Source organism: Rhinopithecus roxellana, chromosome 4, assembly GCF_007565055.1.
Source record: "Rhinopithecus roxellana isolate Shanxi Qingling chromosome 4, ASM756505v1, whole genome shotgun sequence".
NCBI classification, from domain to species: Eukaryota; Metazoa; Chordata; class Mammalia; order Primates; family Cercopithecidae; genus Rhinopithecus; species Rhinopithecus roxellana.
In genome coordinates, this window is record NC_044552.1 from 120,846,860 (window position 1) to 120,864,359 (window position 17,500).

The 17,500-nt window shown below is 33.4% G+C and overlaps 1 protein-coding gene across 1 annotated transcript in view; it reads left to right on the forward strand.

Moving 5' to 3' along the window:
- AHI1 (Abelson helper integration site 1) overlaps positions 1-17,500 on the forward strand; it is a 226,399-nt gene that overhangs the window by 52,750 nt on the left and 156,149 nt on the right. The window contains 6 exon segments of the mRNA XM_030929352.1: positions 3,104-3,227; positions 8,220-8,449; positions 10,174-10,280; positions 11,486-11,604; positions 12,724-12,854; positions 14,178-14,318. Of these exon segments, the coding sequence (XP_030785212.1) occupies positions 3,104-3,227; positions 8,220-8,449; positions 10,174-10,280; positions 11,486-11,604; positions 12,724-12,854; positions 14,178-14,318 (852 nt within the window).

Consider the following 17,500-nt stretch of genomic DNA (forward strand, 5'->3'; position numbering starts at 1 on the left):
TCAGTTTGGATGTGCTGTTGAGCCCCTCTAGTGAATTATTTATTTCAGTTATTGTACTTTTCAACTGTAAAATTTCTAGGTAGTCTTTTTTTCTTTAAATCATATCTGTCTCTTTATTGATACTCTGTTTTTTGGTGAGAAATCCTTTTCACATTTTAATTCTTTAGACCTGGTTTTCTTTAGATCTTTGAATATATTTATAACAGTAGATTAAAAGTCTTTGTTGAGAAAGCCCAGGGTCTGGGCTTCCTCAGTTTCTATGTAGACTACTTTTTTCCCCTGTGTATAGGCCACTCTCTTTCCTGTTTTTTCCATTTCTCATAATTTTGTGTTGAAAACTGGATGTTTTAATAATACAGTGTGGCAGCTCTGGAAATCAGATCCCCCCGTTTCTCCCCTCACACCTACCCAGGATTTATTTTTGCAGTTAGCTTTGTGATTTTGGACTAATTCTGTAGTCTTTACTCTCTGTCATGTGTTGCCATTGATGTCTGTGCTCGGTTAAGTTAGTGGTCAGACAGCGATTTTTTTTTTTTTTAAGTTTTTTGTTTGTTTGTTTGTTTTTTTGTTTTTTTTTTTTTTTGTTTGTTTTTTGAGACGGAGTCTTGCTCTGTCTCCCAGGCTGGAGTGCAGTGGCCGGATCTCAGCTCACTGCAAGTTCCTCCTCCTGGGTTTACGCCATTCTCTCGCCTCAGCCTCCCAAGTAGCTGGGACTACAGGCGCCCGCCACATCGCCCGGCTAAGTTTTTGTATTTCTTTAGTAGAGACGGGGTTTCACCGTGTTAGCCAGGATGGTCTCGATCTCCTGACCTCGTGATCCGCCGGTCTCGGCCTCCCAAAGTGCTGGGATTACAGGCTTGAGCCACCGCGCCCGGCCCAGACAGCGATTTTTAAATACCTGAGTGGATAGGTCTACTGGTCTTTGCTGAGGGACTCTGTGTGTGTTGGGGTATACCTTCAGTGCTTCAATAGGCAATCTACAGCTCTGCCTTAGCTTTACTTTCTGTTTGTGCTGAGCCACTTCAGGTCAGCCCGAGTAAGAGGTAAAGACTCTTAGGTCTTTCTTGGTTGTGCATGTTGCCTTCACATACATGCATGGGAATCCTCCTAGATACCCAGGAATATTTTGGAACTTATCACTGTCCCCTATGGACATCTCATTCCCAGTTTTTTGTTTTGTTTTGTTGTGTTTGTTTTTATTTTAAGTTCTTTGGTGAGCATCTTCTTAGCTTCAGTTAGTATCAATGCCTCAGGCAGCTGTGATATTAAATGATGCCATGGGTGGTTGTGACATGCACCTTAAGGTTAGGGCTGTTCTCCCAGAGCATGCTGTGAGCCAGGTCAAATAAAGGCAGGCCTTGAGAGTGGATCTTTCCTGGAGGGCCAGACTGTCAAATAGTAAGAAGTCTTTGGGGATGGGGCTTTTAGGGAGCATCAGACCTGTTCTGCCCCATCCAGTGGCTGTTAATCTCCTGATTTTTATTGGTTTTTAAGGCTCCTTTGAAGTTTGAGACAGGAATGAGAACATGGCAAGTTAAAACACCATGATAAAGCTCAATGTTCTTACCAAATTCAGCCATTTTTCTTAAATACTCTTCAAATTTTTGTAAGCTTTACTTAATTTTCAGAATTCTGAAAATGTTGATTTTTGACAGTTTTTGCCAGTGTTTTTGCTGCTTCTATGGGGAGGAGATTTTTTAAAGACTCTTATTTTGCTATTCTACAAGTAGAGTAGTCCCTCTTTTTCCGTAGGGAATGTGTTCCAAGACCCTCAGTGGAAGCCTGAAACCTCAAGTAGTGCTGAACTCGATTGCCATCAGTAGAAACACGTCTGCTCATGCTTTCCACCCACAGATTTATATCTTTTCCATCTTAACAAAGTACTTACCATGCACTGAAGGCCATTACTTTTGTCATTTGAGGTGTGACAGCAAAACTAGCACAAACCTCTTTTTCGTTTTTCACAATTTCACAGATAGATTTTTAGGGTAGATCCTAGCAACTTCAACATATGATTTTTTTCTTTCCTTTTTAAATCAAGAACTTTCACCTTTTCACTCAAAGGAGGTACTTTATGGTTCCCCTTTGGCATATGCCAATTGCCAACATTATTACTCTTGCACTTTGGGGCCATTAAGTAAAATAAGGGTTACCTGAACAAAAGCACTGGGTGACAACCAGTCTGATAACTGAGACAGCTACTAAGTTTCTGATAGACAGTTAGCATCCAATGTAGCGTGGATACATTTGACACAGGATAATTCACATCCTGGACAGATGGAGCTAGATGGCACAAGATTTCATAGCACTACTCAGAATGATGTGCATTTTAAAACTTAGGAATTATTTGTTTCTGGAATTTTCCATTTAATATTTTCAGACCATGGTCGACTGCTGGTAACTGAAATCACAGAAAGTGAAACTGCACATAAGCGGGGACTGCTGTTATTTCTGAACTGCTAAGTATTTTAAAGGGCAATTGATTTTTACCACTAGATGGAAGCAGAGACTTGGAAACTTTGTTTTTCTGTGTTATTATCTTAGATTTCATTGTATGTTTAAACATATAGTAAAGTACCACAGTGCTTTTTGTGTCTGATTGAGTCATTGTTAATTCCCATACTATCCCTGATTACTATCCCTGTTCATTTTAGTATTAAAATTTACTTTTGACAATAGCACAATTTAAATTTCTCATTACTTCAAACAATTAAGTTTTTGGTTGGCATTTAGTTGACTTTCAGGTAAAATAATAATGAAAGCCCAAATTATAGAATATTTTAAGTGAATTGAAATGTAAATGTTATTATTCAACTGATAAATTTGTTATTAAAGATTCTTAGGGGATTTCTTTAAAGAGATGAAAATAATTGATAATTGTAGCAAAATTATAACTCATAATTTTGCATGTGAATTTTGGTGTAAAGCAAATGAAAAACTATTCTTAAGTAAATTTTTAAATTTTCTTTATGCTGCACATGTCTTTGGTTATAATTTTGTTATAGACTGCTTATGTCTAAATAATATTAAATTATGTATTTGTATATTATTGGATTAAGGATTTCTGTCTGGAAACCTACTAATTTCTAAATATTTTCATTAGTATATGAAATTCCTTCTGGACGTTTCATGAGAGAATTGTGTGGCCACCTCAATATCATTTATGATCTTTCCTGGTCAAAAGATGATCGCTACATTCTTACTTCATCATCTGATGGCACTGCCAGGTTAGTATCCTTGAGAAGTACTTATGTGCCTACTATTTGCCATCAAGAAAAGCAAAGAGAATACAAGGTGATGTAACTACTCTTATGCTCCAGTCATATTTTACCTATGAAGGGACTGTCATAAATATGCATCATGCAGACTGATTCCATAAATTACAGTAACACTTTTTAAAGACATTTTTCTTAAATGTCATTTATTTATGTAGTATATAATATTTCTAGTCCACACCATCTTTAAATGATCATTATGTAAACTGATTAATGCTTCAAGATGAGGTTAGGGGTTATTAAACACCTGAGATTTTTTCTAGAGCATAAGCTCTTGGTGGCAGGGATACTGTCTTCACTGTTGTCTGGATATGCAGAGGCTAGAATCCAGTGGTGCTCAGTACATCACAGTAGAGGAAATAAATATGTACATTACATTTTAAGAGTTTTATAGATTGGTTAAACATTTGCATTTTTCAGAATGTCAATCTTAAAAATAATTTATCCCTTTTCAATTTAATAAGTATCACAAAAACATTTTAAAAGCGAACTTTTAAAGTTTCATTTATACTTTTTTAGTTGCTTGCTTTACCTTGTAACTAACATGTAAGCAGTTGAGATCCATGCTGAATTTATTGTCATTTACTTCTGCCTTCTCTCTTAACAGTTCGTTTTACTTTCAGTGTTTGGACCACTTCGTCTACTGATATTGCCAACCTCCTTTTCTGTATAAAATGTCTAATCAAGATATTATCATTATTGGTTAGTTTTTATTTAAATGAAAAAGACGAGAATGAGTAACAATTGACTTCCTTCTTGGTCATGCTGGGAACATACTATTACTCCCTTTTGACAATATCCTCAAGAACCTATCTGATCTGTTCTTTTAGCACAGCCATTCTGTCTAATGCCAGGCCATACTAGAGAAAAATATTTAACTTTGCTGAGGGGTGACTTTGGATTTATAAGTCTTAACATCACCTAAGCTGTCATCTCTGCTGAGGAATCCTTTTACTTTACTCAGCTTCCTTTTCTCATTCCTCTGGCAGCAGATCCAAACTTACCATGAACATTCTCTACAGTAAATCACAGTCTTCCCATTTCATTAGATGACTATCTTCAGTTTAGATGAAATTTAGTCAGACATGAACTTCATATATTTCCCTCTGATTTCCCTCCTAATATCCATAGATATATCCATTTTTAATCTCTGTCCATCTCTTAACAAAGAGGCATGAGACTGACTTTTTAAAGGCTGTTTGACCTGTACTTTTAATCTCAGTCCCTGAAAATTTGTATTACATCTACTAGTCTGATGAATATCTTTCCCTCTATTGATTGTGTCCTCTCATCTTAGAAATAGGCTCAAATGGGCCGGGTGCAGTGGCTCATGCCTGTAATCCCAGTACTTTGGGAAGCCAAGGTGGGCAGATCACTGGAGGTCAGGAGTTCAAGATCAGCCTGGCCAACATGGCGAAACCCTGTCTCTACTAAAAATACAAAAATAAGCCGGGTGTGGTGGTGCACATCTGTAGTCCCAGCTACTTGGGAGGCTGAGGCAAGAGAATTACTTGAACTGGGAGGTGGAAGTTGCAGTGAGCCGAGATTGTGCCATTGCACTCCAGCCTGGACAACAGATTGAGACTCTGTCTCAAAAAAAAAAAAAAAGAAAGAAATATGCTCAAATGACCTTATCTTAAAAACATCATTTTTAGTTCTTCCTGCCTTCTAGACTAGCCCATTATTTTTCTCTTTCTATACCATCAGAAGCATTCTACACATACTGTCTTTACTTCAGCCCAGTTATTCTGGCTTTCTTTCCCACCATGCTACATAAACTTCTTTCTTCAAGAGGCTGGCAGTTTCTTGCTATTTTTAAATCCGTTTGGCCAGTTTAACTCCTGCTATGCTTGCCTTCACTGTAGTAATTGATTATTGACCAGTCTTGAAATATTTTGAATTCATGGTTTTCATTGACAACCTCTTCTCTTCTCTTTTTATTACTCTGACCAGTTCTATCCATTCTCTTTCTCTGTTTCATTTTCCTCTCCCGATTGTCTGTATGTTTTATCCCCAGGATCCTTTACTTGATCATCTCCTGGTTTTATATGCTTATCCTAGTTTCTCTTACCTTCCCCAGCTTTGACTCTCACTGATATGCTAATAACTTCTAGTGCACACCTTTTTTTATGAATTTGACTTCCTATTACACGTTTCCATTTAAATGGTCCATTGCCACCTCAAATCCAAAACCAAACTTACCGACCTCTTTAAATTTTGTTTTCCTCCTTTAATTCTCTTACATATATTTTAATGGCATCCTTATCCACCATCTCCCAAGCTGAAAACTCAGAGTAGTGTTCATCCCTTCTTTCTTTCCCATCACTTCTTTCACATCTAACTAGCACTAAAGTCTGCCAATTCTCCCTCCTAAAAGGCTCACAATTTTGTCACATCCTCTCTATCGCGTTTGCTTTAATTCAAGCCCTACTTTGCTATTGACCTCAGTGTTCATTCTCTAAGTCCTCTGTCTCTGCTGTGCTAAAATTATCTTTCCGTAACTATCTTTCATAATGCCTTAATTTTTTAAAAGACTTTACCCATTGTCCCTTGAAAAATTTTCCAGTTCCTTAGCATGGCCTAACAGGCATGTTCCTCATTGACCCAACATTCTTCTCTCATGCCCTTCCCTGTACCCTTTGCTTCACCCACGTAATCTTTTGAAACACCCTAGCGTCTTATCTTCTTTGGCATCTTCCTGCCCTTTGAAACTTACCTACTTTTCCTATACCTAAATGACCTTCTCCTACCCTTGCTGACTAACTCGTTCGTTCAACAAAAATTAAATGCCTTTTGTGAGCTCTCATAGGTTTGTAGTTATTAGTTAAAATCCAGCTCAACTTCTATTATTCCTTGAAGCTATCTTGGGTTTCTGCACACAATATGTAGTATACTATACTAAAGCACACATTTTTTCCTTATTTATCTTTAAAACTGATATTAATTTAGGACTGTTTACATCATTAAAATGGTATTGTGAAAGCATTAACTGAGTGAAAAGAGAAGCATTGTAGCTAGCATCAAAACAACAGGGAGATTTTTGAAAGAGGTAAGGAATACTTGTAATAAATGAGCTGTTGTCCAAAGAAAAAAAATTAGAATTGCAAATGTTCACAAGTGGCAGAAGTATGGATTTCTGTCCATGTCTTCACCTTCTTTATTCCTGAGGATCCCTGACACATATTATTGTCAGTGTCTCCTAAGTATTTCCCACTTGGTTAGCTCTCTGCCATATGGGTTTATCCTAAATACCCTTATTTAGGTATCCCCAGAATAATCTGTTTTTCTCAAATCAACAACGCCTAATACAGTCAGAAAGACTTTTCCATGTATAATGGCTCCCAAACAGGCCTACATGTCCCCACTATTCCCTCTTTCCAAACATACGGCTTAACTTCGGTGTGTTTTTTCTTTCCCAAATCTAGTTAATTTTTATGTGTGTTCATTCAGTCTTTACAAGTTTGTGTTTCTTTGTTCTCTATGATCTAGTCTGATTTTTTTTCCCCAAGCCCATTTATATATTCCTTTGAGTGTCAGATTCTCCCATGGCCTGGGTAACAGAAGCCATCATTGATTCCAGTTCAGTTTTTACACAAAAAGCTTTACTTTTTTTTTTTTTTAATATTATGTCTAATTATATTGAGCTGTTTTGAAGATGTATTTGCTTCATTTCTGCCTGTTATATAGTATTTTAAATAATGCTACTAAGATTTATTGCCGAACAACTGAGTTTTTTATCTTTTATCCTTTTAATATTTTCCCAAAATTAGTGGTTTTATTCTTCTAATAGGCATCATATTTCCTATAAATATGCTTATTGAAAATATACTGTGGTAAAAAAATGTGCAATTGATTCATGTGTTTTATTTTTACTCGAAAACATGTTCTTTCACTTCCTCTATTATTAGTTTGGATTCTTAGTAATTGAAGATCATATCCTATATTGTAAGCAGCTGCTGAGGAAACTCATAGAATATTATTCTTGAATAGAAACTGTTTTTTTTTTCTCTTATCAGTAATCTTGTAACAGACTTACTTTGCTTTAGTTTTCAAGCAGTAATTAAAAGGATGAATACAAATCCCATATTTAAAATTAATATGTTCTTCTAATTTTGATAACCAAATATATTTTAAAAACCAATGCTTCACACTTATATAGCACCTGTATATTGGTAGATTTCACCTAGTTCTATACATTGCTAGAAATGCAGAGTATCTAACAGATTAACCCTTAGGGATTTACTCATTTGTCAAGACTGTCGCAGTGATTATAATCTTAATTTTTTTTACTTAGCCATTATTTAGAGGACAGGATAATGAATGTTAAACAAAAAGAACGTGCTTGATGTAGGATAGTCTTTTCTATCAAAATGTCATAGTTATTTTAATCTTATTTTACTTGAGAATTCAAAATATAATAATTTTAGTATCTCTTTTAAATCTTTGAGATTTTCATTTTTACTATCTAGGCTTTGAAATTACAAATATAAAAGTTAATAGACGATGCTATTCTCTAAACCCCCATTAATAAACATTTTGTAAAAGTGGTATACACAATGTAAATGGGAAATCATTAAAGTTTCTCCTTATATATTTTTTATGCATATTGTACTAAATGCAATATTTTACCAGCTGTTCAATGTGTGTTTAACCAATGACAAAATAGGTAGGTTTAAAAAAGTTATTAATTTTATAGTATAGATTACAATTAGTGGATATAATATGCTGGATGATAACTATAACAAATAACTTTGTCACAATGTGAAAATTCCAGTCATCAAATATGAGATCATCATTATATTTTTCATTGTTTTAAAACTTGGTTTACCATTGGTAGTTGTCACTTGCTACTTAAGGTTCATTGGCTATGTTGGTTCTTAGAAAAACTGTTAAAATAAACTTCTGCTTTTCAGAAGCAATATGTAACTTCTTATCCTTTTTCAGGATATGGAAAAATGAAATAAACAATACAAATACTTTCAAAGTTTTACCTCATCCTTCTTTTGTTTACACGGCTAAATTCCATCCAGCTGTAAGAGAGCTGGTAGTTACAGGATGCTATGATTCCATGATACGGATATGGAAAGTTGAGATGAGAGAGGATTCTGCCATGTTGGTCCGACAGTTTGACGTTCACAAAAGTTTTATCAACTCACTTTGTTTTGATACTGAAGGTATGTCAGAGACTATGAATGAAGACCAGCTATGTGAAGAATTTTTTTTACCAGAATAATAGTTATCGAGGCTTGAGAGGGTTATGTACTGATGATTGTGCATATTTAGGTTTATGCTTGTTTTGCAGGTCATATGATAGATTTGACATTGAAGGAGTTCTGTTTGTAACTTTTAAGTTATTAAATTCTTAAACATTTAAAATTGCATAAATATATTTCTTTGAACTGGTGATTATCATTCTTACTTTTTTTCAAGAACCTTAAAATTTGCAAACATATAGAAGGGAAATTTGCAATTATTTAAAGTAAGAATAATATAGTGGCTAGGCACGGTGACTCATGCTTGTAATCCCAACACTTTGGGAGGCCAAGATGGGTTGATCATGAGGTCCGGAGATCAAGACCATCCTGGCTAACACGGTGAAACACCATCTCTACTAAAAATACAAAAAATTAGCTGGGTGTGGTGCTGGGCTCCTGTAGTCCCAGCTACTTGGGAGGCTGAGGCAGGAGAATCACTTGAACCTGGGAGGTAGAGGTTGCAGTGAGCTGAGATCGCGCCACTGCACTCCAGCCTGGGTGACAGAGTGAGATTCCGTCTCAAAAAAAAAAGAATAATGTAGTATGTCTTAAAGATGTAAAACATAAATCATTTTATTATCCGAAAGAATAAAGAAATTTATTATATCTATTAAATAGTCACTTTTTACATAATTTCAGAGACTAGGCATGTAGGCTGTCACTATAATTAATTGGCATGGGATCCAGATCAAAAGGATAATACTGCTGATTTACTCAGTTCAGCTGTAGGGATGTTAATAAATTTGGAACATATTCAGGAAAGAAAGGTATCTGAAAACCAACTGTCATAATAGCAGTAATTCAGATTGTAAAAGAGACATAAAGACTTTCTTCAACTATTTGGCCATAAGATATCCAAATGTGCAGAAAAAAAAAAAAAAAGAAAGAAAGAAAATTGGTCCATTTTACTCCAGTGGGTAGAGGTGGGCCAAAGCTGTAGAAGATAGATTTTCTTCGTTCAGAATTACAAAGAATATTTTAATACAGGAAGCAGTTCACCAATTGAATAGTTGTTTTGTAAAATACTGAATTCACAGTTGCTGAACAGCCATCTGTTAGTGGTGGTGTTTGAGATATTCCTGAGTGGGTATGAAGTTGAATTTTCTGAGGTCTGTCAACTTTAAGATGATTTGACTCCAAAGAATTGATGTTAAATTGGAATACCTGTTATTTATAATTTTATTCATTTCCTGATCATTTAATGAGTTTCTACTGGGTCTCAGGTATTATACTAACACTATGTATTAGAATATAGATATTTTTCTAGGACTCCAAAATAGATTTATAGGTTAATAAAGTGAGAAATAATGTTACATGTCGGATGGTTCAAATTCTTTGGCTTTGGAATATGAGCCATATACACATGTACTGAGAGGCTCATTTCTTTTTGTAGTTAAATTCAGGTAAGTGACAAAGGGAAATAAGTCATCAAAAATAATTTAAAAGAGTAAAGAATTCATTTAAAGATAATTGGGGTTTGTTTGTGAGTTGCATTTTGATTTTTGGCTTTTCTAAACTGAAATACCTTTTCATAGCCCTTCAATTCTTTGACTGTTTTACTGGGGTATGGTTTCCCCCAGTCTCCTATTATTTGTTTCTAACTCTGGGACATTCATAAGTGAGTAATCTTGTTTTTTAAATAGGTCATCATATGTATTCAGGAGACTGTACAGGGGTGATTGTTGTTTGGAATACCTATGTCAAGGTTAATGATTTGGAACATTCAGTGCGTCACTGGACTATAAATAAGGTATAAAATCATATTTTATATTATGGGATTTAATTAAAGAAGTTGGAAAACTCCAATCACATGACTTTAAGATAGGATGTCAGGACATTCTGTTCTCTCATTTCAAAAAATTAACACTTTTTCTTAGTCAGTTATCAATAATTAATTAGCACACCCTCCTGGTGGCTGATTGATGATATAATGACTTAGTGAAGATTTTTAAAATTTCGGCCAGGTGTTAATTTCAGTTTTTTATACCCCATTTGCACTGTGGCATTCAGTAATCCATTGGGTGACATTTATGCTAAAATGAGATGTATGTTATATTACCATCGATAAGTAATAATTTATATTTTCTGTTATATCCTTTTTCCTTGGTCCAATAACATCTCTAAAAACAGTGTTCTCAGTATTTTGTCAACACTGGTGTCTTTCAGAGTTATGTAATTATTATGAAAGTCTGTCATTTAATCACAATAATTATTTCATTTGAAATTTGCTAAATGGAAACAAATGAATAAGTTCTTTCATTGGGGGCAGGAGTGTTTTTAAGACAGCTTGTATGTTAAGCAATTTTGTTAGTGAACATTTTTTACTTTTTATTTAAAAATTCAAATGAATCATTAAACTTGAATTTATTTTATATAAATTGATCCAGTTTCTGCCTAATATATTATACCTTTTTCTTCAATTTTTCTTAATAATAACAGTAGTTGAAAAAAGACACCCTAAGGGAAAAATAATTTTCATGAATTTTAGTTAAATCCATTGAGTCTATCAGATCTGTTGAAAAGGCAGTTCATCTGTTGTTAGAAATTCTTATCTAAATAAGAATAGAAACTTGAAAATTAATTCTACATGTGGTTTTGAATTTATAAAAATTGGAAGCTTCTTACATGATTTTAAACAAAAAATTTAATGTTACAAGATGTGTTTGTTGGAAATGCTTCTTGTTTGGGATTGACTAAATTTTGGGAAAGTGAACATACTACAGAAACACATAATAATTAAATTTGCATTTACACATTGCATAACAACACAAAAATACAGTTCATCAGCTTTATTTTCAACCCTAAACTGAAGTTACTCAGAATCCTTTTGCTAACAATTATAAAGCATCCTATACAGCAGAATTGGAAAAGGTATTTTAAGATTAATTTTGTAGCCCCAAAAGAGTTTAAGATTAGATAAACTTTTCATTAGTACTATTTTTTTTATCATTTTAGGAAATTAAAGAAACTGAGTTTAAGGGGATTCCAATAAGTTATTTGGAGGTTCATCCCAATGGAAAACGTTTGTTAATTCATACCAAAAACAGTACTTTAAGAATAATGGATCTCCGGATGTAAGTATATTTCAGTATTGACAGGATAAGTACTCACAGAATAAGTAATGAATTAAATTATATTTATAAAATTCGGTAGTGGTTCTCAACTAGGCAGTGTCCCCACACTCACCAAGGAACATCTGGCAGTATCTGGAGATTTTTTTTTTTATGTTGCTTCTAGTATCTAATGAGTAGAGATCAAAAATATTGCTAAGCATCCTACAGCCCATAGGATAGTCTCCCTAAAACAGTTATCCAGCCCAAAATGTGAATAGTTCTGAGGCTGAAATGTAGTTAGTTGCTTTTATTTTCACAATTAAAAAAAAAGAAACTTCTACCTTCAACAATGATATTGATTGATACTGATATTATCACTATGATACTGTTACAGCATTAGTATAATATGATGTAACAACAGGACAGGGCTTATGATTTATACGTACTTGTTTTTTTCCTTTATTTCCAAATAATGGTGAACGTAGGGAAATATCCTTGTTATAAAAGGTGGGAGCAGCGTTCTGGGAAAATCAGCATGGACTTCTAGTGCACTTTTGTTTGGTGTTAGAGATGATAATAGTGCCTACCTGGCACAAAGTATGTGCTGAAATGGTGTTTACTATTTTTTCGTGAGTGCAAAAATATGGAAGGCTATGTACCATATTTAGCAGATGGTTTAATAATATGTTTTATCTAATTTTTTTCAGAGATCAAATATGCCTTGTATTATTTTAAAAATTCATCAGTTAGAAGACTATATGAGTATAAAAATTCTATCCATTATTTTAGTTACCAGCTCAAATGCTATCCATAGTCTCTCTTTCTCTGTAGCTAGAATTAATTTCTCTTGTCCAAGTTTGAAAAGAACTCTTCTGTTTGTCTTTTGCAGTACGTTCTACATCCACCTTCTATTTTACATTGACATGTTTCTCCTCTCTTGCAAAATTATAAACTCCGTGGGCTCTTGGGACTAGCTCTCCTTTATTCTGCATCCATTATATTATAGAATGTCTCCCATATGACAGATTCTCAAAAAATGTTTGTTGAATGGAAATTAAGCATTTAAGAGAAAATATTTTGTACCACCAGTCATTTACATGATTAAGACAGTTACATTTGTAAAATCTTTTCTGCTTGTAGATTAGTAGCAAGGAAATTTGTAGGAGCAGCAAATTATCGGGAGAAGATTCATAGTACTTTGACTCCATGTGGGACTTTTCTGTTTGCTGGAAGTGAGGATGGTATAGTGTATGTTTGGAACCCAGAAACAGGTGAGTATTTATAGAACTTTAAAAATCGTTTGGGGAGGTACAGGGCTTTGAAGAAGTGTGAAAATTCTACCATTTTTATGGAATAATTTGCAAGGAAGTTCTGCTTTCGGGTTTTCAATTATGGTTTTTAAGATTAGAAAGCCTTCAGAGGAACTTATCTACAGCCTAAACTTGTATTAAATTTTGTTCTCTATTGCTTTAATATCTTTTTGGATTTAGAATTTCACATTATAATTCAAGGTTTGTTCTTTCATGGCCTATGAGACATTGCTGATCTTAGAAAATCGTTTAATGGAGACTAACACAAAGTACAAAATGTTACAAGCTGAATTTGGAATATGATTAGGTAGACAGATTGTTAAACATCTATAATATATTTTCATTAGTAACAGAAACATACCTGTGAAAGTTTTGAAATCTGAAACTTAAATAGCAAGTTACCTGAATTACTGCAATTCAGTTTTTTTCCAATAGACAATTACATTGGGAAGCTCATTTGTGCCTCACCTTTGCTTTTTAAAAGAAAATCTAAAGCTACATGAATGTTTTTAATAAGAAATTGAGAGAATTTCATAAAACTAACTTTAAAATTTCTTTAATGAACAGTATTTGATTTTTTCCTTGTTTATTTTTGTATTTTTTCTGTTAGGCATTTTGACTAGTCAGCTAACTTAGGCTTTTGTTTGAATGTTTCCTGTACCGTGTTTTGATGCTTTAGCATCAATTCAGTAGCGTTGTTTCCCTCACCTTCAATAAATGAATCTAGGTTCTTTGCTTTTTGATTCCTGACTGATTTTCCTGCGTTCCACAGATCTCTGCTTTAGACATCTTTTAGGCCAGAGTCATAAGTATCTTTCAAGCAAATGGGTACCTCAAACAGCATCTGGGAAAAAAAAAAAAAAAATGGAAAAGTTAATCCTTCACCAAAACTCACCCAACTAGAGTTTCTTTAGTTTTAGAGTCCTGTAATTTCTCCCGTAGTTCTACCCAGAGTTCTCTGTCATTTGGAGTTTGCTTAGCTCTGTCCAATCTCCAATCTCAGAGTCATATACCTCTCTACTTCCTTCTGTGCCCTTTGTCTTTCTTTTGTGCCTTGAAAACCTCATTGAAGAGGTAGAAAGTAGAAAGAGGAGGGTCAATGAAATGTAAAATAAAGATAATTTCATACATTGTCACTCAAACATTTTTAAATATTTGAGGTTTTCACATAAATAATATGAGCATTACTATATTTTCTAATAAATGGCAGAATAATCGTGTAACAAGATTTATCTGATATAGATATGCTCTGATAAACATTTTTTAATCTCTCTTTTTATTTAGGAGAACAAGTAGCCATGTATTCTGACTTGCCATTCAAGTCACCTGTTCGAGACATTTCTTATCATCCATTTGAAAATATGGTTGCATTCTGTGCATTTGGGCAAAATGAGCCAATTCTTCTGTATATTTATGATTTCCATGGTAAGTCCACCACTTGGTAAGTAAAGAATTTTTAGAGTAACATTTACATTTAGACTAAACCAGGAATCTGTCTGGCATTTAAATGCTGACCAAAGTACACCTAACAATTGTGCCCTTCCGTTGGAATCACAGAAAGCTAGCCACCGGTTTCTTTGTAAATCAATTTAAATAAATAGAATTTACCTAAAAAATATTTGGAATATGTTAACTAAATTTAAGACGTAAATAACACTTAGGAAATACAGATCTTTAATGTTTTTGGTTGACTATTGAGTTAATATTTTATCCTATATTCTTAACTAAAGCATATAGTTTTAATAAGTTGTAGTTTTGAGAGTTTCTTAACATAAAAAGTAGGGGAAAAATCACATGTCAGTGAAAACATCACCTGGAATTAGAAATCTAATGTCTTTCAGGTCTGCAATTACACTATTCTATCATTCTGAGAAATAATAAGGAAATAAAAAGTTTGGATACCTTATTTTTCAGGGACAGTATGGTATTTTAATAATTCTCTGGATTTATGCTGGTTTTCATATATTTCTTTAATTTCTGTCCTGAAATTAGGATTCCACTCTTCTATATTATACTGTTAGTGCTGTCATTCTCAAAATTGCATTTCTGTTTTCTTTATACATTCTTGTACAAAAATGAAAAGTCTTCGTTAGTTTCTTTGATTTGCTTATGGAAAGTTAACTGTATTAAGTTAATATAGATTGAATTGATTAATGGTTGTGATAAATACTAAGTTATTAGGCAATTAAGTTATAAATCTGAAGCTCTTGATCACAGTATGGATTATATTATGCCTTCCTGGTTGAATTATGCTAGAGAAAAATGTTTTCTAGCATAATTTATTGTAAAATCAAGATTTAATCTTTATTTTAAAGAATTGTATAGAGAAGAAATCATTTCTGCGACACATACTCAGATTTATAGAACACTATTACTAATGGTGGAATTGTCAACCAACACAGTACCATTTACTGTTACAAGCAGACGTTAGCAAAAATAAACACTGCCTGATTATACGAAAAAACAGATGGATTCCTCAAATCATTCAATGTCCAAATCTGGTGTCTAGTTTCAACATGTATCCTGAAACAGTTCTCTCTTTGTACCCACTCTAAATCTTCACATAAATGAAGAGTTATAGCAAAGTACTTTATATTTGGAACTGTTATACAGGAAATAGGCAGCACAGTTATTTCCTCAGACTCTTAAGAGGTTTTACAATAGTCTTCATTCAATTTCTAATTTGCTTTTTATGCCTTTGAAATTTTCACTACACATACACATTAAAGTTCCACTCTATCTTTTCTTCAAGCAATTTATTTTTTGTCACTGACAGAGGATTTTATCAACAGATTAGCCCAGGATAGTTAGGTTTGCCAATTTGGTTTTTAGGCAATAAGCATGGAAGTCCATTCTAGAGGCATAGTAGTAGAAAGAGCTAAGCATTTTAGGAGTCCAAAAAAACGGGGTTTAGACTCTATTCTCTTCCTCTAGTGACCTTGCACAAGCGTCTTTCCTGAAGCTCCATTTTCGTATCTGTTAAAATGTACTACAGTACTAGTACCTGTCCTACCTAAGAGAGGTATTTGTGAAGATACTGTGAGACCATGACTGTGAAAGTACTAGGTAAATTGATAAGCACAGTATTGAAACAAAAGATAAAATGAGTTGTCATGCTTATCCAACCAGTATACACTTGACTACATGTAAGAATTTCTGTTTTAATATGCTGATAAGCATCTCTATATAGAAAGGAGTTGAAGAGTTTTTTTCTCCTCTCTTTTACTCTGTTGCTTAGTCTTTTATTTATTAAAGTATGTTTCTTTGCAGGTTAATTTATTAGAGTATAAATGCATAAAATTAAAAGCATAATGTTATTTCCACACTATCTTAATGTGCAAGAGGAAGGATTTCTGTGAGCATTTTAGAAATTAAAATATTCAAATAATAGTACATTAAATTAAAATTATTTGTGCAATATATCACAAACACAATTTTTGATATGCAAACACACCTTTACAAATTAAAACTCAAAAATGTTTCAACACATTCTCCCAACTTGTTGCTGTCTATTTGTAAAAAGAGGAAGCTTAGGAAGAAGTTAAGTAATCTTAAGACATCTAAGATTTAGCAGAGTTCTTGTGAATGGTATAGATCCATAAGAAAAGTGTAATGTTTATTACTGACCTATTAGAGTTTTGTCTTATATTTTATTTTTTAATACAGGAATATTTTGCTCATAATGTTTTGTTTGAAAATAAAGTTTACATATGGCTTTACATAAATATTTTAATAGTATAAAATTCAAAAAACACAAAAGACTTCAGAGATTTTTAAGTGGTGTTTTAAAAAATTATCAGATAATTTTCAAGAAAAATGGAGCAAACTTATTTTTTTTTATAAGCTAAACAAGTTGTGAATGAGACCACAGTGGTAACTAAATGTATCATCCATCTTTCAGTTCTAGCAAAATCTGTGAAGAGTTAGCAAGCATCTTTCCCTGGTAAACATATGTTCAGGTTGTGGTCTTTTGGGTCTTTCATTCTACTGACTTTTTGCTTTTTTTGGTAAGAAATATGATTTTTACTTTCAGAAGGCAGTTTTATTTGCCTGATGTTGAAAGGGTTAATCATCCAGTAATACAAAATTTAGTCACAGAGTACCACAAATAATGTACTTTTAGGATTCCCATAATAACAGAGCACTAGTCAGAGAAACGGCTTCTACTGAATTAAATTCATGAAGCTAGACTTCAGTTAATGTTTTGTTATTAATCAATATTTATTCACCTCGGTCTCTAGGATATTGTTCTAAATTTAATAATAATTTTGGTTAATACTTACATAGCATTTTCTTTGTTCCTGGTACTGTTTTTAAGTTTCTGCAATAATCTTGTGGCATAGGGGCTGTTATCCTCGCTTTACAGGAGCCATGGCTTTAAATCAATGCAGTTTGCTCCTGGAGTCCATGCTCTTATTTGCTACACTAAATTTCCTTTTCAGCACATTTCTTGAAATATTAGTTTCTAAATGTCTAATAATCAAACCTTGTTTTTTCTACAGTACAGTTTTTTCTGTGTTTCTCTGTGGAGTATGTAGTTTCCTTGATTTTCTATACTTTGTAAGAAGCAAAGATGGAAGCTTGTTCATCTTTTTCCTACTAGTACC